Genomic DNA, 25,963 nt, shown 5'->3' on the forward strand with positions numbered 1-25,963 from the left:
TATAGGGCAGTAAACATTACATTAATTACCTGAAAGGAGGCTGATTTCTTCATTATCAGAGGTCTCAATAGCTCCCTTTGCTTCTATGGGATGTTGGATTCTCTTTTGACCATTTTACTGGGTGTAATGTGGCTGGCAGCCAAAAGCTTCCTGTTCCCTTCACAAGTGTGATGTTTACAAGTTCCAGCTTGTGCTTGTTTGCTTCTTTTTTTGTCTGAAACGTCAGATTTGGGGCACCGGAGGGCAAACCGACCAGTAAACTGCTCAGGCACTGAAGAGGCACCGAAGTGAGCCACCAAAAGACCCATGCCAGTTCAATTTGGTAGATGTCAGCTGTTTTAAGAACCGGTGTCTTCTTACCCAACTCAAGTCACCAGTTAGTCCCATCCGAGGAGAGCTGAACCCTCTTTATTGGGGTCGGGGTTACCCACCCCGACTGTGGAAAAATTGTGCTGACGAGTTTCCAGAAGCTGTAGCTGTCATGTCCTGTGAGAGGTGTTATAACCTCCTTCGGGACAATAAACACATAGGTACGTGTATTCTGGACATAATGCATGCATACTGTCGTCATGGAAACAATCTAATTAGCATAAGTAGCCTATATTGCCTCATTTAGGACTAATTACTCCTGCCAGTGCACAGGAGCACATGCTGTGTTTGTTTATTTGATTTGGGTGTCGTCTGTGCCAGATGGAGTCGTTTGCATTCGCAGACTCGCTTCGACCATTTCTGGGACCGGATCTGGAGAACACATGAGCTTGTTTTAAATCGTGCTTGGATCATTTCATTGCGCCTCATTGTACTTGTTAGATTGCATCTTTGTAAAGCAGCTTAAATGACTCCTTTGTCCCTTAATTCCCGTCAGGTAAATGGAGTCGCAGGACAGGAGTCGCTCCCCGTCACGCAGGACCAGCCGAGTGGAGCAGGTGGTGGGACGATGGCTGAGACGGTCCCGAGACTTAGGCAGCAGGTCTCACTCTCTGAGCAGGTAATGTAACGCTTTGTGTGTGTGGGAGCGGGGCTGGGCAACATCTTGCAGTGCACATTAATCCCCACTCATGAGCCACCGGGTCATCAGAACTTGCAAGTTACCATGAGCCACACAGTTATGAAGATGCTCACAATAAAACCCCTTTTCCAAAAAAAAAAAAGGAAAAAGGTGGAATTGAATTAGAAACACCACAAAGACAACATTGGGAGCTAAAAAGTTCATGTGCGAGGAACAGCTGAGCCGGGGCAGGAAAACAGGGAGGCTGTGAAAGTTCTGTTTCCCTTGTTATACATGAAAAGTCTTCCTATGTTTATGTATTTATCAGACGCTTTTATCCAAAGCGACTTACAAATGAAGATATAACAAGCTATATAAAAAGCTAACAATAAACTACATAGAAGAAACCCACGAGTCCGACTCTGTCAGAGGTGACAGAGTAGAGATAGGGTGCAGGCATAGAGGGAAGAGCAGAAAGTGCTATAAGAATCAAGTAGTGGACTTTATCACTGTTGTCTATATTAGATGTGAAAGGCTCAGAAATTACCCCAGAAGAAGAACCAATATTAGATAACAGGGATTTTAAAGCCAATTAAGGTAGTACTGTAACTAAAATAAGATGGACTTTATTAAAAAACCACATAATTTGTATAAATCATGGATGCAGTTGAGGTTCATTTAGTTATTTTCTCTTGTTGAAAAACAAAGAAATCACAGATGTGACACTAAACCATTTCACTTAAAAGCTGAACATTCTTCCTTTGTTAAATATAGCTTTAGAAATCAATTAAATTGCTGTATTTAATGGCAAATTCTATTTTCAAATCGACTAGAAGAAAATTTCATAGAATTTACTTTTTCCAAATACCAGCACAAGTGTGCAGCTAAAAGAGAGTAAATACAGAGCTTACCGAACATGTCCCCAACAAGAGAGCTGATAAATACAAATAACAAAAGTAAAAGTTGAAATAAATGTCGAGCTCAACCGTATTTAAAAGCCAGTGCAAAGAAGGTCTTAAGGGAGCAGTGTGTAATAATTATGGTGATTTATTAACAGAAATGGAATATAAGACGTATAACTATGTTGTTAGTGCTAAATGGTCACCCTATGAAATGAGTCGTTACATTTTTATTACTTTTATTACTTTTTATTTACATATACACAAAGGCTTTCCCAGCAGGACACCACATGCGTCGCCATGTTGATTACAGTGGCCTAGAAGGGACAAAGGGTGGCGCAAGGGCGATTCGCCGCTACTTTGCAGACGATCAGCTGATCTGATTAAACAAACGTAACGTTTTCTCCGTGTCCCTGTTTAAAACTGTTGATTCACATGAGTTTAAGCGCCAAAACTACTAAGTAGCTTTGTTAGCTGGACAGAAATTACTCAGCACCATGTGGAGATCAGCTGATTTCAATCAAAGTGTAACGGGATACTAAGAGGCTTTGAAGATAATGTCAGCTAAATGTTGCCTGCTGATGCTATCCCTCCATCAGACTAAATACAAACAGCCTTTAGCCTTACGTAGCTAATATTGGCTTTTATTACCACAAAACTCTAAAATAATGCAGAACAACAAACAGTGATATTTCACAGAATATATAACCAAATGTAACATCTATTTATAATTTTTATCTCTAAAAGTAACCTCAGAACTTGAGAAGGTGGTTTCACTCAATGGAGAAGACATCATGACACATTTGAGTGATGGATGCGTTGGGTAGTGTGCTGCTGCACGCGGCATCAGGTCACCGAAGTTTCTTCGAAGTGTGGAGTGTTGCGTTCAGTGCACAATCGGAAATGACAGTATCTGACGAACAGCGGAACTTCCACACTGCTCCTTTAAGTAAGACCTTAAAACTGAAAGTGTCTGAGCAGCACTGATGGGAGGAGGCGGACTGTTCTGCAGCCACCGAAAACTCCTTCAGCTCAGAGTGTGGCTGAAGAGGTTGGGTGTTTCCCGACAGCTTTGTCCAAGCTTTTGAGCAAGTGCAAACAAAAGGGAACAGACAGGTCGATCAAGCCAGAAGTCAAATAGTCGGGACAGAAAACTTAAACAGTCTGAAAATAAAAAAATGTTCAGAAAAAGAAATTAACTGAAGGAAACGCTAAAGTTAAACCATCAGTAACACCTAAAGAGAAGAAAACCAGGTCACAATGGGCTGCAAAGAAGCAGCTATGGACTGTGGATGGTTGGATGAAAGTGAGATTCAGAGATGAATCACCAAGGAGACGATGCTGAAACTTTAGTTTGGTCCAATGACACATAGAAAGATGACTGACTGAAGAAAACAAGCTCATTTCCACCATCATTGAAGAAATGAAAGTGGTTGGTGTTTCAGTTTCCAAAAACTTACAGAGTGCTGTTAAAGGAAGAGCTGAGGCAATATATGGTTTAGACGTTATTGACATTTTACAGTAACAGCATACTGTAGTAAGATGTAATTCTGATGACTCCCTGCAGAGATCGAGCTGCAGCAGGTGGGAAGGCAGCAGAATCCAGCAGCTCTGATCAGAGGAATTACCCATTCCGCTTCAACGTTCAGATCCAAAGAGACCCAAACCTCAACTCCCATGGCCTCGCTCTTTCCTCACAGACCCCCATCCTGGTGCAGGAGGTCACCCAAGGTAGGACGAGTTTTCTGCAGTGTAACCTTAACGTTTGTATGCCCATCACTACTGTTTCACTACCGTCTTATTTGTGATCATAACCCACACTGATCTGTGAGCCTCCTGTCCCTGAAACAATGCAGCACTTCTCTTCATTAGACGGCTCAGAAGTGCAGTGTGAGACACTACACTGTAAACTCAGGGAGTTTAGCTTTATAGCTAACTGTCTGCTCATTTGAGCCCAGTTAAGTCTGGTTGGTACCTCTCACCAGTACCAACCTGCATTCTGTTTATACCTGCCAAGAGTACATTTCCATTGCCAATGGCTGCAGTCTTTTATTGTGCTTTATCACGCCATCCTGCCCCAACACTACTCCCATCAGTCATGCTGTAGGTTGTGAGCTCCTTTGCATTGACTGCGGATGTGCCAGTTCCATTCAGATAAAGGGAGAGTAATGCCTGCTTTCTCTCATGAAATATCAGTGTGAGATGTATTCTCACTATTCTAAACACTCTGAACATACAAGAAGCAAGACATGACACAAAAAAGTATGCTCCATTCACCTAAAATGAGTCTTTTGACCTTCATTGAACTTATCTGATGATTTTGGTCCCAAATCTTCATCTCTCCAGCTGGAAATGTTCATCTTCATTGTAAAGTCAGCCACAAAACCCAACACTGTCATGCAATGAGGCAGATAGGAGCACATTTCTATTAATTATGGAGTGATATAATGCCGTGTATCCTACACTTTAGGGGAACAGAGCCTTTTGCAGTTCTTATTTTGCATAAAGTAAGTCTCCTCAGCAAATGACGAAGTGGAGCCTTGCCAGACCACTGCAGACCTCTGAGCACCTCGCAGTAGAAAAAGACAAAAGTGAAACCTCCAAGGGAGGCTGTTACTGAGTGCTGATACTGCAGCCATGCACACAAATTACATCTGCAAAGAAAAGCCACTGTCTGTGTGTGTGTGCAGGCTTGTAGGTGATCCCCAGTGAAATGAGCAAGCAAAACAAATTTAGAAGCATGAAGGAAAGATGGATTTTTTACCCATTACTGAGGAACTTCTTCCAGTCAAGTGTTATGTAATAGATCATCAACACTGGTGTTAATATTGTGGCTGAGGTCTCAGAGGAGGTGGGACATGCATACAACCTCCACTCAGGGCTTATATAAAATTGTTAAATAAATCCATTTATATGGTGGTTTATCAGCACAACCTTCACTTGGATTTATTTCCCTGTGGATGTCTGTGAGTTGCCGTGAAAATAAATTCATCAATGTATTTATTTTAGGGCCGGGACTCAATTAAAAAAAAAAAAATAAAATAAATAAATAAAAATAAAAATGAAATAAAAAAATTAATCTGATTAATTAGAGGCTTTGTAATTAATTAATCGAAATTAATCGCATTTTAATCGCATTTTAATCGCATATAAATATTTGACCTGAGAACAGTGAGAAGCATTTTTTTTCACATGGATGTTAGTATACCATTGAATAATGACGGAATACATAAGCTTAAGCTAAAAAACATAGTTTATTATTTTTGAAGGTGGTACTTAACCATCGACGCTTCCATCCATTCGTCCGTTTTTTTTAAATATATTTTTTTATGGCTTTTAAAGGACAGGACAGATAAAAAGAGACAGAAAGCAGAGAGAGGGGGAATGACACGCAGTAAAAGGCCGTTTGATGCGGGATTTGAACGAGGCCGGCAGCAGCGAGGACTGTAGCCTCTTTACACGGGTCACCTGCACCATCCCATCCGTCTGTCTTTTAAAACATTTCCCATCCACGGGGCCAACCAAAGCGGTCTCAACAGCTTCTTCGTTCATGTTTAACTATTGTTCGCTGTGGTTTGTTGTCGTCTGAAGTCATGAACGTTAGTTGGTGCTTCGGTATAATCGGTTTGCCTGAAACTCATCCAGTGAGAAACGTTCCGCGGTGCAAAAATAAGTGCGATTAAAATGCGTTAAATTTTGTGTAATTAATTAATCTTAATTAACGCGTTAAAGTCCCAGCCCTAATTTTTTTTATTTATTTATTCATTTAACAAAGCAAAGGTCCAAAACCATGCTTTGTTTTTGCAAACATTACCTGATTATTTAATGCCGACTTGACCACTGATTCCACAGAAGTGACATGCAGGAGTTGGACGACTGTTACTGTGGCATAGTGCACGTGCTTTGGGTCAGTCACCTGTGAATCAAAGCATCTCTGTCCAATTTAGCATGTCGGGTCCTAACGAGTCCTTATGGTTAAGTGATCTAAGAAAGAAAAGTCTGTATAGGTGTGATGAAGGTGAAGAAAATCTTCCTTCATCCAACATAAACCACAAATATCTCATTTGTGCACACAGATGGAATATTGTGTTCATTACTAATGAATACATGAGCATGTTTGCTATCTGTGAGTCTGTCTTCAGAGCAGGAGGGTAAACGGTTAAAGGAGCTGGGTGACTGTTTAATGCATTGGCCTGAGGTCAGCCAGTGATTGCAATCGAACCGAATGCAATGTTTAGCACTTTGTGCACCTCTGTGACAAACCAGCAAGATGAATATTTATTTTCTCTTTTTCCACACAAACTGCAACATGTTCCTCCAGCTGTTTGCTTTTGGTACCACTTACTTTTCTCCCACCCTTATAAAGCGCGATGCCGCCACCAGATACAAGTGAAATAGTGAAAGATTGTGAATAAGACATCGGTTGATGAGATTTGCAGATACAGCATCCAGACTTTCGGGGGCGTTTTGGTTGTAGAAATGCAGATTCCTAAAGCTACCACTGACATCTGTTATGTCCAGCATACATTTGTCTCTGCAGGGAAACACAGCTCTGATACTCCCTGAGGTCCTGGGGCAGATTTCAGAACCACACACTCGCCTGTCTCGCTCAGGTTTGCTCCGGCACCATCTGTTTCCACCCGTCTCACACTGTTTCTCAGGTCTCCAGTGGCCCCACTGAGCCCGGCCTCAGTCCTCCCTCTGTCTGTCTGTCTATCTCCGCGAGGCACTGCAACATCTTGACAGTGAAATATGAATCCTTTATCTAAAAGCCTTTTCAGACCTATCAGTGTCACCTGCATCTGTCCATGTCTTATATCACAGGTTAAACAACAGGGTTACCTGATGTTTTATGATACAGGAAGAAAAAAACATGTTGGAGGATGATGATGAAAATAATTACGATGGAGAGCAGTGAAGGGAGGTGCTTTATAGAGGCCTCGAAGAGGATGATGACTGTGCCTAAGAGGCCACTCGTGCATTTTGTTTATGAGCACAACCTCATGATTTACTTTGCCGTCATCAGCCAATTTCAGATTGCAATTAGATTTATTATTGTTACTTCAGTTGTTTCTCTTTCATAGTGCATATAAAATCCTCCCAGTATTCAGCCTGTTGGCGTTCGGACTCTTAACTTTCATGTGCTTTCATCTGATATTGTGAAATTGTGATATATTGTGATATTTCTGGAACATCTTAATCAGAGGACAGTTCAACACAACAACTGTGACGAGGTAAAGCAGTGTAAATAATAACTAATAAAAATCATTTGGACAGATATCGTTTTATTTATTCCTGCACAGACTGGTGCAGCTGGTGAGAGCAGTCTCAAAAACTTTATGCAGTGGTGTCGGATGAAAGAAAATCATTAGAATACAAGGTGCTGGCTGTCATCACTGCCAGTATACAGTGTGAGCTCAGGCCAGCTGAACACCCTCAGGCATGACAACACAAGGACGTTTTGTGTGTCCAGGTGGTCCTGCAGATGGTCGGCTCCTCCCTGGCGACCAGCTTGTGAAGATCAATAACGTCGCTGTCGATGACCTAACCCCAGAGCAAGCTGCTGAAATAATCAGGTCTGCACAGACACACACATGCCTGATTATTGGTGCATACACCAAGAAGTGCCACTTGAAATTAAGCAGTGTGCTTCAGGTCTGAAGCCTTTTGTGTATTTTTTCAGGGAGTCTCGAGATGCGCTGACTATGACGGTCCTCAGAATAATGATGGTGAGTCTGGGTGTCTAACTACCACACACACACCACAGAAACAGCCGTTTGCATTCAAAAAACGTTACACTTAACGGAAAATTCAGGGATTTTTAAGCCCTGTTTTCCATTTGTTTGGGTGTGAAATATTAAAGGACCAAAGAATCTTCGCTGGTTGTCCTTTACTGAGTGGGGAAAAGAACAACCGCTGAATGGCTGCAACAGAACGTCATACTTTAATCATCCACTAAGATAAATGTATTTCCAAGTGACAGTCTGTTATCATCAGTGTCCGACAGAATTATGAGAAGAATCTGTGATGAAGTTTCTCTGAAGGAAACGTCGGAAATCTTTTGTTGAGTCTGGTTCTGATGGAGGTTTCTTCCTGATAAAAGGGAGTTTTTTTCTTTCCACAGTCACCTCGTTCACTCTCAGGATGGAGGATTGGCTCAAAGAGAAGTTTTGATGCTCTCTGTTGGTGTCCTTAGCTTTTTTTAATGGACTCTGTCTGATTTGGACTAATTTGGATTTTAATTAATTGGCTTGAATTGGAGTGCGTCTTTGAAGTGCCTTGAGATGACATTTGTTGTGATTTGCTGATATATAAATAAAGCTTAATTGAATTGCAGAAAGATACAGTAATGGCACAGAGTTCGGTGACTAAATGTAGCCAAACCATGGCAACAAAAAGCAAAGCTGTATTTTTATACATTTAGCTTTTAGCCAAAGCGACTTACAAATGAAGATATAACATTACAGCTAACATCAAAGCTAACAATAAGCTACATAAGCCTGAACAGATTAACTTTGGAGACATAAGACACACTGAAGTTATTGCTCGGGATGTCTGCAGCAATCACTGCTGCTAAGGTACTGTTTCCTGAAGAAAAAAGCCGTTCCAACCATCTCTGAGGGGCATGGAGGGATTTCTACTCGTTTATCTGCAGCCTCTTCTGGCTGCTATTGTTGTCTTTCTCTTTCTCTTTATTTTTCTGATAGCTCCTCTTATGTATCCTCTGACTCAAATAGATAAGAATGACAATCAAATTGAAATTCCTCATCCAAAATGATCAGAAATTAGCCAAATATTCACCCTTGACTTGTGGATTTCAGTGTGACTAAAACATATTCCATATGCTATAATGTTGAGTACTTTTACCTCTCAGCTTTTCAGCATTTTAACTTCCATTCATGGGATTATCTGTCATTGTGGGTCCTTTTTGTCCATCAGTATTTTACTCTTAATACAAGGGAGGAAAAATAAGGAATTTTCCTGTAAGTGGATGATAGTTGGTCCTCCTACAGCAGCACTTTACAGTACATGCACTACCTCTTCTTCCAGTTCTATTAGGTCATAGAAATAATCCACTCATGCACAGTATGTGAGCGCTACATGTTGTGCATGTATAGTGTCTCTATACACATAAGAGTCTAAAATGCTGTTGCCAACAGCAGCATTAATCAGCATACCAATGAGTCCTGGGACGAGGTGTAAATGATACAAGCCTCCTGTCACCAGGCTCCCACCTCTACATCACTGTTAGCTGTAACAAGGTGTTACACCCTCAGGAACACACACACACACACACAGGCTGCTTTTGACACATACTACATCACAATGACCTGACCTGTACCTGTGCATTTACTGCATGTGTGTGTTGTGCACGTCGCTCTGCGGGACACATGTTTGCACTCAGATGAAGTCGGTCGATAGATAAATGGCTGCTCCTCCTCGTCAGCAGCTGTGCTGATGGAAGCAGCTTTGCAAAGTGATTCATCGCTCACAGATCCTCCAAGAAGTCATTACTGAGACTGAAGGAATCAGTAGCTTTGCTCAGAAAACATTCATCTCTATCGTGCTTGTTGCTGGTGTCTAAACATAAGAAGAATTCTTATGCCAAGGTACAACTGGAGTAAAACTGGGGCTTCAGTCTATCTGCTGTCACTCGTTCAGTTATTAACAGCAACCCATGCACATGAACGCATCGTGCTATCTCCTACACCCTCACTTCCAATGAATCCTGCTGTAAATACTATTCCAAAACCTGTTTTTGATCCACTGCACAGAACTAGGAAAGTTTGATCGTGCCTGCTTTTATTTGTATAAGAACATCAACCAGTGGGTTGAATGGATTCTACATTTTACTATCACAAGTGGCTGAAAAAGGAAATGTGTGTCCATCCCAGGGCCCAAAGTCATCTTTCATCACACCAGAGAAGCGGGCCAAGCTCAGGTCCAACCCTGTGAAAGTCCACTTTGCAGAGGAGGTGGAAGTCAATGGACACTCTCAGGTGAGTTTTAGAGGATACAGAGCAGCTTTTGTGCAGCTTTAATGAGGGATGCTGAACTGTTTTTTAACTGAATTGGTTGTTTTCAATTGGACTCAGTGGCTCTCTGCAAAGTGCATTACACTTGGTGCCAGGAAGGAGCCAGAGGTCATGGCTTGAAGAGCCAACAGAACCACACTATCTGTAAAAATCAGAGCTATAACTAAATATATATAGGTAATAATAGATCACTGACATGTTTATATTACTTTTTATCAGCATGGAATAAAGTTACAGTCATGTAATGACTATAAGCTCAAAATGCAAACATCTGTTTCATCTGTTTTATCCAAACTGAAGAAGGTGTTTAGGAGTCGCAGCTCTTCAATGTGGAGAAGCCTCATTTTCAGAAGCCCTGAAAAGCTTTAAATGCTTTTTAAGGAATTCATCCGACACGTTTAGTTTGTGATCATCTGCTTATCGTCAGATTCTATTTTCCTGAGAAGGTCATTCTTATTCAGGATATCAGATATCTTTAAAAAAAAACAAGGTTAGACATGTTTTAGTGAATTCAAAGTTCTTTAGCTTCAGTGATATGGATACATGTTTGATAAAGAATAAGGTTTACAGTCACACACAGTCTCATTAATATATCTGTTTGCTACATCATCTGCTATTTTGAGTTGAATTTCTTCATCTCAGTCACGTGGATATGACCTCTGAGGAGAGTAAACCACTTAATATTCAAATCTTACTATCTTAGAGTACGATTTTCATTCGTTTGAGAGTTTCTTGGTCTGGTTTATCCTTTTCATCCGTTCTCAAGCTCCACGTTGGAACAACTGAGTTCTTTGGTCTTTTCTGAAACAACAGAGCTTTTAGATGTGATTTATTAATGCAGTTACCATTAGACTTTGACAGTGCTGGCTTATTATGGGTCCAGATTATTCCATACTGCATGCAGTTTTTTCTTTCATTCGCCACAGTCTGGTTGGTGGGAGCTCCCCGTCCTGCTTGCGGATGTGAAATTAGCTGGACGAGGAAAACCACACAGGCTGGAGTGCCCATTACTAAAATGCAGAGAAAACACCGATCAATATCTGCCCCATTCCCCAGTCCTAATGTCTGCGATTACAGGACAATAAGCATCAAATTAGGGAGAGAAAAGCAGAGGGAGATGGAGGAAGAACGCACCAGTGATGGGGGAGGGGCGCGCTGTGTCTGCCGTCGTTTAGATAGAAAACCCAAAAAATGGAAGATGGGAAGGATTATCTACAACTCCACTGCTCTGTGTTTGAACTTCAGATATGCAGACATCAATGTTTTATTGCATCACACTGTCAATCCAGAGAAACGCCTTCTTAAATCATAGAAGAAGAGGAGGGGAAAGATGACTCACCGCAGGGAACAAACCAGGCAGACAGAAACAGGCCAGATGATGTGATGCAAAGAAACGCTCCGTGAGAAGATGAAATCAAACGACTCTTCTTTTTATAAGGCTGTAATTAGCAGAACATTACTGCCTGTATGGCTTAAGCATAAAAACATCAATAAAATCTCCCTTTCAGGCTATGCATAACTTCTGGAACCAACAGAGACACCTTTCTTGACCCCTGATTTGCTGTTTGGTTTCCAGGGGAACTCGCTGCTCTTCCTGCCGAATGTCTTGAAGGTGTATCTGGAGAATGGACAAACCAAGGCCTTCAAATTTGAGTCCAGCACCACAGTGAAGGTATGTTGTCATACTGACACACATTTCTAACTTACAGTTTCTTTTTTTAGGTCCCACAGGTGAAGCTGTGGTCCATCAAGAGCCTCATTCAAAAGCATCAGTATTATATAAGCTTTAGTTTCCTGAATTATCCGACTACTCAAACTGCTTTGATGTTAACAAATATTGTGTCTCAAGCTTTGATTTCCTCTGCACATCAGGACATTGTGATGACGCTGAGGGAAAAGCTCTCTCTGAGCCGTATTGAACACTTCTCCCTGGTGCTGGAGCAGCAGCACAGCAGCAGCAAGCTACTGCTGCTACATGACGAGGAGAGGATACAGCAGGTATCCACACACACGCCCGTGCAGTGGGTTTAACCTGTGCTCACAAATGTATGTTTGAAATAAAGCGGGCATGTGTGTCTTCAGGTGGTCCAGAAGAAGGAAGTTCATAACTACAGGTGTCTGTTCCGGGTTTGCTTCATGCCCAAAAACCTCCAGAAGCTGCTGCAGGAAGATCCGACGACCTTTGAGTACCTCTACCTGCAGGTAGGCTGACGATCCTGCAGGCCGCCAGGCTCCTCGGATAGTTTTCATACTTGTTATTGATAGATTTACCCTTTTTCATAACGTTTAACATTACTTTTGTTCAGAAAAATGACGTAATCAGGTGTTTTGTGGTCACTGGACTTTTTACTGGTTAGGCTCTCTAAAAGCAGCTCAAACACAACACGTTTCAACGTGTTTTTTTATATCATCTGGCATTTCAGAACAGCAAGATAATATCACTAAATATCTGAAGTTACGTACATATATACATGTGTATATGTCAGTCATACAGTTGTCTCACAAGTAGCTTTCATATTTAAGTAAACCTACTCATAATTCCTCTAATTAAATTTCTCTTTGAACCCCAGTGCACATGTGTTCATATTCATTAATGCACGATACCTGAACACATGCTGAGCTCAGTTTTCTACCTCAGACATGATGTCTCAGCTCCGCTTGTTTACATTCATCTGCTTCAGATACGATACTCGAATCCTGAGCTAATAAATCTACACGGACATATGAATATCAAATCGTGGCAGTCGTCCCAAGTGGAACCACAAACTCTCACAGCATCAGCGGAAAAGCTTGAGCTTCTCACCTAAAATGGGATTGAGAAGTTTGAATCAAATCAATAAGAAAAGTTTTGAGAAGCGTCCAAAAGTCCATTTATTGCCTCAGTTGACACACTGACTCAGTGTGATGTCGATTAGCGAAGTGAAAACTCAACTTGTTTGGAAAAGTGCAGTTTTTCATTAAATCCCTCTTCCCCTGTGGCTCTTTGTGTTCATTGGACAAGTAAAGTCCCACCTTAGATACATGAGGGGAAAATAAACTACAAAGTTAGTTTATACAGCTAATCTTCTTCATGTTTCCACAATCATTTGCTTCTAATAATACATTTAATTAGTTTAGAAACTGCAGCTGATCCTGAAATATGTACAGGATTATAAAGATGGCTTTAAGACAACATCTGGTCGAGGCGGATGGCCACCCTTCCTGGTTCTGGTTCTGCCAGAGGTTTCTTCCTGGTTCTGGTTCTGCCAGAGGTTTCTTCCTGTTAAAGGGAGTCGTTCCTTTCCACAGTCCCTCAGGCTCAGGACGGGAGATTGGACTGAAGACAAGTTTCGGTGCAATCTGTTGTTTCCTTAGCTCGGATATTATTTTTTTAATTGGCTCCATATGAATTAATTGGATTATAATTACAATGAATTGAATTCCAATTGGCTTGAATTGGACTATATTACTTAAGTGCCTTGAGATGATAATTGTTGTAATCTGGCGCTATATAAATAAAATTGAATTGAATTGAATTGAATTGAATCTGATTTAATCTTGTGTCTGTATTGTTTTTTATTTGAACCATTTGTGCCGTTTAGGGCGTGAACGACGTGCTGCAGGAGCGCTATGCGGTGGAGATGAGGTGCAACACCGCCTTACGACTCGCTGCGCTGCACATTCAGGAGCGGTTGGTGAGCTGTGGACAGTCCCCCAAAGCCAACCTGAAGATGATCACGTGAGACACACACACACATGTTTTCAATTGTGTTTTCATCCTCTGATTTAATCTGACGTAGTTCAAAGCAAAGCAGGGATCACTGCTGGTCTGTCCAGTTTACATGAAACTGGAGCTCCAAGAGTGCATTTTAATTTATGTATTAAAGACTCTGTGTTTAACCTCTGTTATTATACCAAAAAGACTCTCTGTAATAATAAGATAAAACATTGTTAGAACAGAGATCAATGAGGTCAATACTGATGATGCGTAAGGTTGCATTACGATACATTTCCTCATTTAGCAGAAGCTTTTATCCAAAGTGACTTTTAAGTAAAGAGCTTGAGACTTCAGGAGAGTAAGAAACGTTTGCATAAACATTGAGCTCTTAATCAACTTGAAAAGATACGGTGCACGTATAACAGGTTCAGAAGTACGGCGTAAATCTGAGTTGGGTGTGTTGGAGCAGGTGCTCTCAGAGGAGATGAGTCTTAAAGAGATTATTAAAGGTAGTTCCAGTAGCATTTGGTAGTTTCTTCTACCATCGTGGAACAGACTGGACTGACACTACATTTTACCTGCTGGAAGACCTGCTGGCAGAGCACTGGGGTCATCCGGATGTCACCATGGACTGTGCCAAGAGCTGGCCGGCTGAGTCTGATACAGCCTGTTTCTTTTAAGACACAGATTCAACAGGGTCAGAGCAGTAATTGGCCATCAGTCATGAAACTCTGGGTTCTCACAGCCTTGGTTGGGATGAAATAAAGAAGTAAGAGGTTTAGTTGAAGGTAGCCAGGCCTTTGTCCCTGTGATATATCTCAAATTAAAACCCTGCAAGACTGTGGGCTCATATGGCAGGAATGTACATGTTTTTGCATCAGTTATATTAGAAGTCATTCGAGCACATAACCAGACCCACAGAAGTAGTGTAAGTTGAAAAGAAAAGAGGCCACAATATGATGCAAAGAGACGATAAGAAGTGGATGTTAGTCCTTTTGAAAACACATTTAAAGAACGTTCGGTGAGTTATGATTGAAACTAAAGGTGTGCTTTGCCCAAAATGCCCGTAAAGCTGCAGCTTTAGTCGCCAGATGTTTAGTCCAGATGATTTAAGACCCACTGTAGAGCTCCTGGCTACAAACACGTGTCATATTTTTGTTATAGAAACTGGCAGTTACTAGAAACAAATGTATACATACCAATTTCTCTTTGTCTTATGCTAAATACGCTGTACACTGCATGTCAGGCACCTTTTATACCAAAAGTTTCATATTAAAACTGCTCTCTTATAGCACAGCCATTCATACAGATATGTGGCATTCCTGTAGTCAGTTTCCACTCTCAAATTTGATCTCTTCGTTTGCTCCAGGAAGACTTGGGGAATAGAGAACTTTGTGTCGTCCACCTTGCTGAGGAACATGCGGGAGAAAGATCTGAGGAAGGCCATCGGCTACCACATGAAGAAGAACCAATCGCAGCACGATCCCAAGCTGAAGGGGCTGTCGGTCGATCAGGCACGGATCAATTATCTGGAGGAGCTGAGCGAACTCAAGTGTTTTGGAGGGAAATCATTTGGTGCCACCATGATGGTACGGGCTTCACCTGCGTCTGTGATATGTTTAGAAAAGATCCACAAGCAGCTTACAAAGTCAAGTAGGAGGAACATTAGTTTTAGGAATAATAAGTGTGGATCAAAATATGCAACTTAAAAGATTTGAGTAATTCAGGAAAAGGGAGGCCAGCTAAAGGCATCATCCAACAAAACAAGGAACAATAAGTCTGAACTATACTGAGAAATCAAACTAACTACACTTAAGGAGAGGACGAGAGAAGGAGTCCTGGCACGGTTTGTTTTATACATACATCTGGGAAGTTCTCTTTAGAAACCATTTGGAAAGGTTTGGGAGCTTTCTCCTGTCAGACGAGTCACTTTAACCAATCAGGGACACCAGTGACAAACAACACGTAGCCTGTCAGTGTGCCGGAGCATCACTGTTGATGTCACACCTGAAACCTGCCCGATTGGTCCAAACTTTTATGCTTGAAGGGAACAAGATGGATTCTCTCTTTATCTTAGAAAACCAAGGGCCGTTGTAGAATATGTATTTTTGTGTAAAGATTTGGATGAACATAGTTTGACATATCGTCTTTCTCTACGCTTTCTCCACCTCTTCAGCTCCAGGACAGGGAGTCGATGGTGACCCTGTTGGTGGGAGCGCGCTACGGGGTGAGTCAGGTGGTCAACCACAAGCTGAGCATACTGACTACCCTCACGGAGTTCTCCAGCATCACTCGCATTGAGCTGCTGCCTGAATCCGATAAAGTCAGCCTGGTCAAAATATACCTGCAGGACATCAAGGTAAAACCCGAGAGGATTCACAGGATTCACACGATGTGCAATCCTGAGCACAAAAACAAGTAAAACTGCAAGCTAAGAGTTTTTTTCACTGCTGGAAAGGCGTGTTTAATACCTCCTCATCTCATGCTATGCTGTTTCCTCTCTTGCACAAAGCCCATCACATTACTTCTGGAAGCAGCTGCAGCCAAGGATATGTCGTGCCTAATAGCAGGGTATTGCCGTGTGTTTGTCGACCCCAACCTCAACATCTTTCCCTGGATGGATGACAAGAAGCACAGAGTCTCTGCCGAAGAAGGTGCAGAGACCACGCGCATGCAGTGGCATGTAAACGTTTGGGCACTCGTTTGAGCTTTCTGTTACTGTGAATAGCCAAGCAAAAGGAACAAGTCCGAAAGACATCAAGTTAAGGAGAACACTTCTTTAATATTTTATGCAAGATTACTTCCAGTTTTTAGATTTTAGATTTAGTTCTTGCATGCAGCACTCTATTTGAGCCTGTCCACTGATTTTTAATAATGCGTTACACCGGTCTGCCTCCTCAGGTCGTCCAGTATGGACTCTCAGGATTATTGAGCTGTTATAGAAGCAATGCTGGGTAGCAAAAACAGTGTGATGATGGTGATCATGATCGATACATCTGTGGTTATAACAGGTGTTGTTTACATGCAGTTCTAAACCCAACCATACCTCTTAAACTCTTAATTTCACAGAATCTGCCCTTGTGACTTATTTCCAAAATATGTCAAACTTTTCTTAGATCCTTTTGCAGTAAGGGTGCATGAAAGGTTTTCCTGACTCCTCCACTCAGGTCTTGGCTGGTTTGAGGAGTGCACCGTCACTCCAGGGTCTGAAGAATCTTCCTCGAGGTCTTTCCAGTCAATGGAGCTTTTGATTTGCCTTGATATAAAGCTTGGAAAGCTTTGTTGGACCTCAACTTGACCTGCATCCTTCCTGTTAACTGCTCCTTCTTAATCGCGTTACAAGCTGAGGAAATGGCTGCCTGAAAACACTTTGCTATCCTTTTATAGCCTTCTTCTTCTTCACCGTGGACATCAGTTGTGTTAATTTCCACAGTCCTGGGCAGCTGCTTAGAAGAGCATGTGGCCTCTGATTGTGTGATTAAGGAGTCAGAGCTCTGAAATTTGTATAATCCAACCTTTCTTGATGATTACTACAAACAAACTAAGGTCCTAACAAGCCAGCGAAGTCTGATTTTAAGCTTAACTCTTCTCGGGTGCCCAAACTTTCACGATTTTCTTTTCTATTCTTGTCTTTCTTCTACATAAGGGTGCTCAAACTTTGCATGTCACAGTATGTAACATGCAGACATGAAAATAATACAAGTTTCAAACCTGTATGTTCTAATTATTGAATGATTGTTTTCTTGTTTTACTGGGGATGCATCCTCGCAGGTTACGTGTCTCGATGTGCAAGTGACTCGGACGACTCTTCGGATGTGGAGCCGCTGCTCAGTCTGGCGCCTCAGGACGACAAGCCACGCCACCGTGTCAGATCCTCGTCAGACCCAGATGGAAGGAAAAGAAAAGACAGGCACAAAATGAGAAATAAAGACAGCAAAGAGAAGCTGGATAAACTTCGGGAGGACAAAAAGTGTCAAGAAGAGAAGGATGCTTACACAGAAAAGGAAAAGTCTCCGTTGGAAAAGAATCGCGAGGGCGGCAAGACTGAGGAGGCAGAGAGAGCGAATGATGGTGGACTAATACAGATCAAGATAATAGACAGTGATCTGGGGGGACGAGTCGGACAAAAAGGGAGGATTGGAGGTGGAGAGGAGGTGCAAGCGGCAGAGGAGCATCCATCTGTATCAGAAGCATCAGACTCGTGTCATACCGACTCTCGCGTCCTCACCAGTCCCTCCAGTGACTCTCTTGATGCCCTGGAGGAAGATGATTTAATCTCATGCTCTTCTTCCTCCATCTTTCCAAATGTTTCCTCACAAACTCATCTCTGTTCCCCCTTTCCGCTTCAGCTTCACCCACACTCAGACAGGCACACTCAGCCCCACCTCCTCATACCTCCACCAGTTCACTCTCATCCCCTAATCCACCTCACAGCCATGAATAAAGGAGGCTGCAGGAAGTCAGGCGACGGAGCTGATCCCAAACTCCTCAGCTCCTCTCAGAGCCCTCAGCATCCCCAACAATGTTCAGGTAATCCCTGCTCGGATGATAGCTCCCTGTGTTTCGCTGAGCTCTCCCGCCTCGTGGACTTCCTGCCAAGCCCTCCGGAGGCCAGCGAGGAGGATGACGATGAAGAAGATGAGCTGAGGAGTCAGGGAAAGATACAGAAAGAAATGGGTGTGACATTGAGAAAAGCAGGTGAAGGAGGCAGTGCTAAAGATCATCCCCTTTCTCCTTCTCCATCATCCCCCTCCTCCCACGTAGACTTTGTGTTTAACTTCAACCAAAGCGATACTCGCTGCTACTACAACCTCTGTTCCAACATCACCCCCGACAGCGCTCGCAGCCTTCAGCGCCCCCAGCATCTGAACATCAGAGAATCCTGGAAGGAGGAGGATGATGTGACTAAGGCTGAGGAAGTGGAGCCCATCCCTATCCTCCACCCACCCCCTGGCTTTGGAGACAGCAGCTCTGATGAGGAGTTCTTCGACGCCAGCGATCGTTTCACCTCACCTGAAGATCCGACCTCGGGCGCCGTGCCAAGAGGTGATTAAGTTTCCTTCAGAGGTTTATCAGCTCATGTGTCAGTCATTTTCAAGCAGTGTGAAGTGATCAAATAGAGATGGTAAATTCTATCTTTGCCTCCATCTGGTGGCTGAAGTATTTACTACAAGGTGATTAGAAGAACGCTTTCCTTCACTTCTGCTGCACAATCTCAGATAAATGTTACCCTGTTCTTTACTGAAAACAGGTTTAGTTTGTTTCTAAGATAAGATTTTGATGCAGGAAACGTATGGAGCTCATCCAATATTGTGCATTTCTTTGGTGAAGCTCAAATATTATATAAAAGTAGAGCAGAAACGCTGAGTTTTAATTCACCAGATTGGAAAAGCTTTTATTTAATAAAAACCTTTTATTTATTTGAATTGTTTTGAGGATAAGACAAAACGATGATTGTCTTTGAGCTGAGTAAAGCTGAGTAGCCATTTTCTTCATGAATTAAATATAAGAATGGTCATGATTAGCAGACTGATGTGTAATAATTGAGTTCAACCTCCATCAGTTACAGGGAAATTCCTGATTATTACATTTGAATAGTTTCAGCATGATGCAATGATATAAATAAAACAGTGTAAGAGTCACATGATCAATTTTTACTGCCTGGCTTTTCCTGTCAGAGAGTGTTTGTAGAGTGTTGTTAAGTACTTCTGCTTCAGTAAAGCCTCAGAATAATTCTTCCATTGCTGACTAATTAAAACCTAAAAGATTCACTTTCTGCCCGAACACACACACACACACATACTTATTACTTATAGATCAGAGAAAGTGAGCATGCAGCGGTCTTATTGATCACATTAATGTTTGCTGAGTGCAAAGATAAAGTTCAATCACAGGTGCAGCTACCTTATATGCAACTCATGCACCTGCATTAAGGCCCATCATGAACAAAAGGAATCGCTAATAAGCTTCCAACTAAGTGGCTCGCTTAGTGGATAAGAATGAAGCATCTTTATGATCTAATTGGTTTATTTTTTATATATGGAATTAATTATATAGATAACTTACACACACGCAGATATATGTGTGTATGTATATATATATATATATATATATATATATATATACAGATATACTGTTACCTTTGTAGTTTGGCTGTGCAGAATAGCCTCATTTAAACAGGAAGCAGAGAAATTGTAAAAAAAAACTGGCCAAAAAAGGTCAATATTTCATGAATGGGAAGCAATTTGCACAATTAATTCATAATGGGGGAGGCAGAGCTTAAAAACCTGGGACCAAATGTCATGTGACCTATTAATAACAACCTGGCTGTTGAGATGTGATGCACCTTAAGTCATCTTCAGTAATTTCATCAGAGCAAAATGCAGAAATCATGAATACAACAGACACATGACTGATCATTTTAGCAGTTTGGCTGATCCTGTTTTTCTGCTGTTCTGCAGATATTTGCAAAGGGATGAAGCTGGACTTCCTCAGCACTCTCAGCCTCAGCGACATCCGAGTCTCTGTGGAGGATGCAGATAAAGATGGAGAATCGGGAGCAGACAGAAAGCAAGGTGATGAGGAAGGAGGAAGCAGAGAAACGTTGTTCCACCTCAGAAAAAGATCCCGGAAGCGACGCTCCTTCATGGAAACTGACTACACCTCAACAGTGACATATCCAGAGCCTGATCCAGAATCAAAGCACAACTTAACCTCCAACAGGCTTCTTAAAAACCTTCTGGCAGAATCAAGCCATACTCAAATGCTCACTTCAGATCCAGAACCTTCGGAGCAAACCGAGAATCCCAGCCCAACTGTCTCCTCGCTTACTCACTCTGAAGGAGAACCCGCTCAACTCGAGTCAAAACCAATCCCATCGAAGGTCCGCTCACGTGGACCAGATTTGAAATCCCCATCCAGGAGCAGGAAACAGGAAATGGAGATGGAGCCTGACACGATGGAATCCAAATCAGTCACAGATCTGGTGAAAGCGGCACCTCCGTCCATCACTGTTGTCCGCTGCCGGGTTGATCCAGATGGGAAGGAGAGCGCAGATCGGAGGGGTGATGGGAAGGAGGAAGGGGAGGATCGAGAGGAGACGAGCGAGGGCAAAGACGAGGCAGAGAAGGAGGAGTCGACAGGCGGGACGGGCAAAGGGCCATTCACAAGTCACATGTTTCTGCCTGACATCATCAAGGAGAAGTGTAAAAAGGAAGAAGAGGAGAAAGAGGCGGTGAGAGGATTTTCATCCAGCTTAAAGAGACCGCTTTTAGGTGCTGAGACGCCACAGGAGAGTGACACGCTGTCTGCATGTTTAACAGAAGGCCTTTCGCATTCCCATTTGATTTCCACACAGAAAAACCCACATGTGGATGAATATTTACCTCCATCGTATTCACCACCACCCCCTCCACCGTCATCCCCTCTGCCACCGGTGCCCGATGTGCACAAATCTGAAAGTGACTGTTTGACAAAGGGGGAAGGGAGCTCTGAAAACAAGGGAACCTCCAACAAGATTACTGTTATAAATCATGAGAAACGCAGTCCGGAGAAAAGCAATAACCCGAACGAAGCACAGCCGCACACAGTGGAAGGTTCGAGCATTAACGATGATGAAGCCACAGATGCTCCTGAATCCACCATCAACATAAGTGATGAAGTTACAGACAGCACAAATTCAGACAATGTTTTTGAGGATGATGATGTTGAGTCGAATAACTCCTTAAATGATGGATCAGCCGATAAGCCAGATGACAGGACTATATCTGCAAAGAGCAGCATCACTGATGATTCAGCAAATAAAGATGAATCCCACGTCGCCATTAAGTCTCCTCCAAACTCTGAAGTTCAAATAAGAAGTCCTTCTGTCGACACCGATTACACTCTGGCTATAAACTCCATAACAGCAAAGCTTGGAGCGGCGACAAGCATCACATCTCCAACTTTTAATTCAGGTTCTAGATTAAAAAATGAAGTCACACCTGGAACTACGTCCTCCTCAGATCAAAACCCCTCATATGATTCAACCACACCGAGAGCTGAAGCTAAGGAGAGTTCAATTAGTCCGAGCTTAATGATGGCTAAATCCCCCACAATGCACGATCTCACCAAAGATCCACCCGCTCGAACTCATTTCCTCTTCCAGACCTGTTCACCAGCCTTCATGGGCAGGTTGTCTGCCTCAACGCTGAGAGGGAAGATTCAAAGTTTGCCCCTTTATTTATCGCGCTCCCAGGACAGTCTAAATCGAGCTGGAGATGGGGGTGCAGCCCAGAGTCCTGCTGAGGACAACACCAGAGATGACTCGGATGTCACCATCAAAGTAACAGACGTTCATGAAGTCACTCAAACTGCTGCCTTAGAGATGGGGACGGCAGCTGAATCAGCGGAGTCAGATGATTCGGATACACTCACGGGATCCGAGGTGGACGGGGAGTATTTTGTAGAATCAGCCGAAGGAAAGAGTTTTCCATCTGGGTCAGAATTAAAAGAAGTTGGCTCTCAGCTGCCCGTCCAGACTGAGCCCAAAGCCCAGCATCTCAGTCAGCCTCTGTACTCTGGACTCAACGAGAGCACACCAGGACCAGTAACCGAGCCCCCAGCCTCCATCTTAGGCCTCCTCCAAAGACATACCTTCAGCTTGAAGATGGACCCTCCTGGGCCTATAAAAGACTCTACAGAACCTAATCTAAAAGTCAGTGGTCCAGAGGAAGACTTTCCAGGCTGTAAAGTAAGCACTCAGCCTCATTCCATTCCAGCTCCTGTTGTGGTGACTACGCAGAATCTAAATGGGCCGGGACTTGCTTTTCATGGTCAGTCCCAAAGAGTAACAAAGACCAGCAGCGACAGGCCTTTAATAGGTCTTTGTAGGCCTTCAGAGCAGAACTCATCCAACACGCTTTCCACGGGCTGCAGAGTGTTTACTATCTGTGAGGATCCGCCCCAGACGAAGACCCCAGCTGATGTGGGGTCTGCTCTGCCACTGAAGTCCGAGTTTGGCTGCGGTTCTGTGCTTGCGTCTGGATGCGAGTCAGTCGCAGAGGGAGTGCAGGTGCCACTGGACGCTTGTGGCTGCCCAGCAGTTTATACAAACTGCTTCAGCGGGGAGGACACCTTCGACGAAGAGCTGACAGTCTATGAGTTCTCCTGCCGCACACAGAGCAGCAGCGTAACCCAGATTTCTGCCGCAGGTCTTCCTCTCATCACATCTCCCCCTGTTTCCTCCTTTCTCTCCACCTCTTCCACCCACTCGCCCTCTTTTCCGCGCTCTATCCTTTTCTCCTCCTCCACCTCTGAGCTCAGCCCTCTCCTCTCGCCCCTGTCAAACACCCCTGATTCATTCATGTCACAAACGCACAAGGACACAATCAGTCACCTCGGTCAGCAGTGCTACCCAGACCCCCCCACGGGTTTCCAAGTTCTCCGGATGGACGTGGACAAGCTCCTTTCCATTTTGGAAGGTAGCAGTGCTGAGCGATCTGTGGCAGGTCGTGGAGGTCGTCACCCAAAGGACACCTGTCCTGTGCACTTTACAGAAAACAAGAGGGTCCTCCAGATGGAGGCAAGGCGGCTGATGTCAGGCTGCCAGAAGGTGGTGGGCATTGGACAGAGCCCAGAGGAAATGCTTCACTCCTTGGCTGACAGTTTCCGGACCCTGGTGGAGCTGGCAGGCATCTGCCTCTGGTTCTCTGGTTGTGACAGGTGCGACCGGAGGAACGCAGAGGCAGTTGCAGGCCTGGCAGATGTGGCCCGCTCATTCAGGGACTTCTGTCTGGCAGCGGAGCGAGCCAGCAGCAAACGCAGCTGCCAGGATCTGAGCACCAAGCTGCTGGCCAAACAGTGCACAGCGCTCACGGCGTCCGTCTTCTGCCTCACTCAGCTGTTCCGCACCCTCACTGCACTATGAGTGGATCACAACCTGAAGACTCCACCTGCCTGAGGTCACCAGGGAGCCCACAGCTGCTGGAGATTTGGACAGTGTGAGCCGGGACAGGCGCCTAAATCACGACAAGAACTCCTCATAGAGCCAATGTTTGTGCTGGCAACAGGGCAGAGGTCACACGTAGAGCTGCTCATGGTGACTGACTTTATGCTCTGAAGGTACTGTTGCCCACAAACCACATAGTCAACCAGAGCGTAGACGGAAGCAGCTGCAAGAGCAGAATCTTGTGAACTGAAGTACTTGAATGTATCCTTCTTCTGTTATTTTCATTAATTTATTAGCTTATTTATTTAATGAGTTGCTTCGGTGTGTCAAGAAAGCATGAAATGTCAAGGGGGAAATAAAAGTGGAAAAGTTTACATACAGCTTTATACAGATGGGTAGCAGTGTGGCCAAGGACACAAATGCACACCCACCCACACACATGATATGCAGAGGAAATGTGGGGTACATCCATGGTTCACCTGTCTATAACCGTCTGTTTCCTCTGATCTTCTGAGAAGTCCTCGGTTTACAGAAGCTTAATTACTGTATCTTATCATTGTCCGGGCTGTCAGTGAAGACTTCTTTGAATGTGCTGTTTACAAAACCAAAAACTAGCGTGAGAAGTGATTTGATCGAATCAAGCCTGAAGCTGTTTGCCATTTTATAAACCCAGCGTCGGTGTGCTGATGTATGTGCATTATGTGATTTTCTGAAATAACATTTTGGATGAGCTTAATTCAGATTTGGTGCGATTTTGCACACACATTTGGTGTGATTTCATGGAAATGTGATGCGATGAACAGCTTTTCTCTTAAAAACGTGCTTTCTTTTTCCACCTGCAGTTAAAAGACTGAACCTGAGGACTCGTGCACGGTGATGTTGCTGTCAACCCCGTTTCTTTTTTTCATGCATTTATTTATTTTTTTATGTAGTACGAACATATGCATTGAGATCAAGAATCTCCAGACTGTAAAAGATAGTTAACAATAGGTATTTCTAGAATGTTCCTTAGTTTTTTCTGACAGTTTTGTCTTGAGTTTCAAACTTTGTTTCGGGATAAATAAAACCTGCACACCTCTGTTTGAGCTCTGGAGACAGTTAGAAAAGACTGATTTATCCTAACCTGTCTCTTACACTAAGTGCTTTATTACTGCAGATGACCACAAATAGTAGTAATCCAGTGAAAGAATTTGGTCACAGATCGTCCAAACAGAGCATGATTACAGTATGCAGTATTATCTATTGACTGTATGAGCTTTTGCAGCCTTTGACTGATACTTTGTGTTGGCAGGAGAACTGATCCAGTCTTGCTTGATAGATAGTCAGAATTCTTTAAACTGAACGCATTTGTCACACGATCATGAACAACACCGTTCGACACTGATTTGCTTGAAACTTATTATAGTGGATAAGCTGTTGTACTGCAGCAGTTTCACTTGGAATGTTTCTTAAGATAAAAAGCCTTGAAGCACACTGGACCTGCATGTTCACCAGAGCAATGGTTATCAGAAGTAATTTCACCACTTCAGTGCTGGGAACACAATTAACTGCAAATGGTGTTTCTATTTATATTTATAAAGTCAGTTTATAAGAATTTCTTTGTTCACTTGTGCTGTTTTGTTCCGTTTGGTTGCAACAGAATATAGTTTCCTGTATTTTATTCCCAGTTTGCATCAGTGAAGAACTGGTCCTCTTTTACCACAACCTCCATTTGAAAAAACAAATGAAGGAATTTGTTCCTTTCGAATCATCTGTGCTCACGAAGCATGCTGTTATAAGCCATAAAACGCAGTGTTGTTTTATCAGGGATTTTATCTGTGAATGACTGAATGATGACGTCTGCTTTTTGCTTTGTAATCTTCAACCCACCATTAAAAACAACGTTAAGATCTTTTCATGATTTCTTATTGTTTATTCAGCCAAACGGCCGTCAGGACTGACGCTCAGAGACCGTTTTCAGTCTGTAAAATGAGTTGCACCTAAACTCACAGAGAAGCAGTCATTGTGAGTATTTCTGCGGGCTAAATGTAATTTTGACAGTTCTGAACTGGATTAGATGTCATTTACCCTCACTCTGTGTTCAGCCTTTCTCTTGGGTGTAACGTCAGCTATCTCACTGACATAAGTTTGTTCTCCTGTAGATGTGAAAATGTTGGATAAGCTATGTGTTCCTTCTTGCTGACAGACTAACATTCATCACCGTGGCCAGATTAGCCGCGAAGAAGTCTTCCCCCTCTGTGATGGCAGCTCCCAAACGTGGTCAGAAGGAAACTGTGATGATCTTCCTTTGGGGATAAAGGGCGAGCACTGGGATGTACACCTATCAGCAGACATCTAGCAGAGTGGGGAACACATTTAGATTTACATCTAAATGTTCTTATGCTTACGAGTGTGAGCAGACTTAACTAAAATAGT

General features: G+C 43.0%; 1 protein-coding gene across 1 annotated transcript in view; it reads left to right on the forward strand.

The window, feature by feature from the left end:
• The window catches only part of frmpd1a (FERM and PDZ domain containing 1a), a 46,304-nt gene extending 20,892 nt beyond the window's left edge, over window positions 1-25,412 (forward strand). The window contains exons 3-16 of the mRNA XM_072384192.1: window positions 866-988; window positions 3,455-3,618; window positions 7,361-7,463; window positions 7,571-7,616; window positions 9,783-9,887; window positions 11,500-11,595; window positions 11,796-11,921; window positions 12,006-12,125; window positions 13,505-13,641; window positions 14,990-15,209; window positions 15,797-15,979; window positions 16,133-16,274; window positions 17,392-18,666; window positions 20,082-25,412. Coding sequence (XP_072240293.1) covers window positions 870-988; window positions 3,455-3,618; window positions 7,361-7,463; window positions 7,571-7,616; window positions 9,783-9,887; window positions 11,500-11,595; window positions 11,796-11,921; window positions 12,006-12,125; window positions 13,505-13,641; window positions 14,990-15,209; window positions 15,797-15,979; window positions 16,133-16,274; window positions 17,392-18,666; window positions 20,082-23,527 — 6,282 coding nt within the window. The 5' untranslated portion in view covers window positions 866-869 and the 3' untranslated portion in view covers window positions 23,528-25,412. The remainder of the gene's footprint in view (window positions 1-865; window positions 989-3,454; window positions 3,619-7,360; window positions 7,464-7,570; window positions 7,617-9,782; window positions 9,888-11,499; window positions 11,596-11,795; window positions 11,922-12,005; window positions 12,126-13,504; window positions 13,642-14,989; window positions 15,210-15,796; window positions 15,980-16,132; window positions 16,275-17,391; window positions 18,667-20,081) is intronic.
• Window positions 25,413-25,963: the final 551 nt, after the last annotated feature.

Source organism: Leuresthes tenuis, unplaced genomic scaffold (genome assembly GCF_036924035.1).
Source record: "Leuresthes tenuis unplaced genomic scaffold, fLeuTen1.0.hap1 SCAF_4, whole genome shotgun sequence".
Lineage (NCBI taxonomy): Eukaryota > Metazoa > Chordata > Actinopteri > Atheriniformes > Atherinopsidae > Leuresthes > Leuresthes tenuis.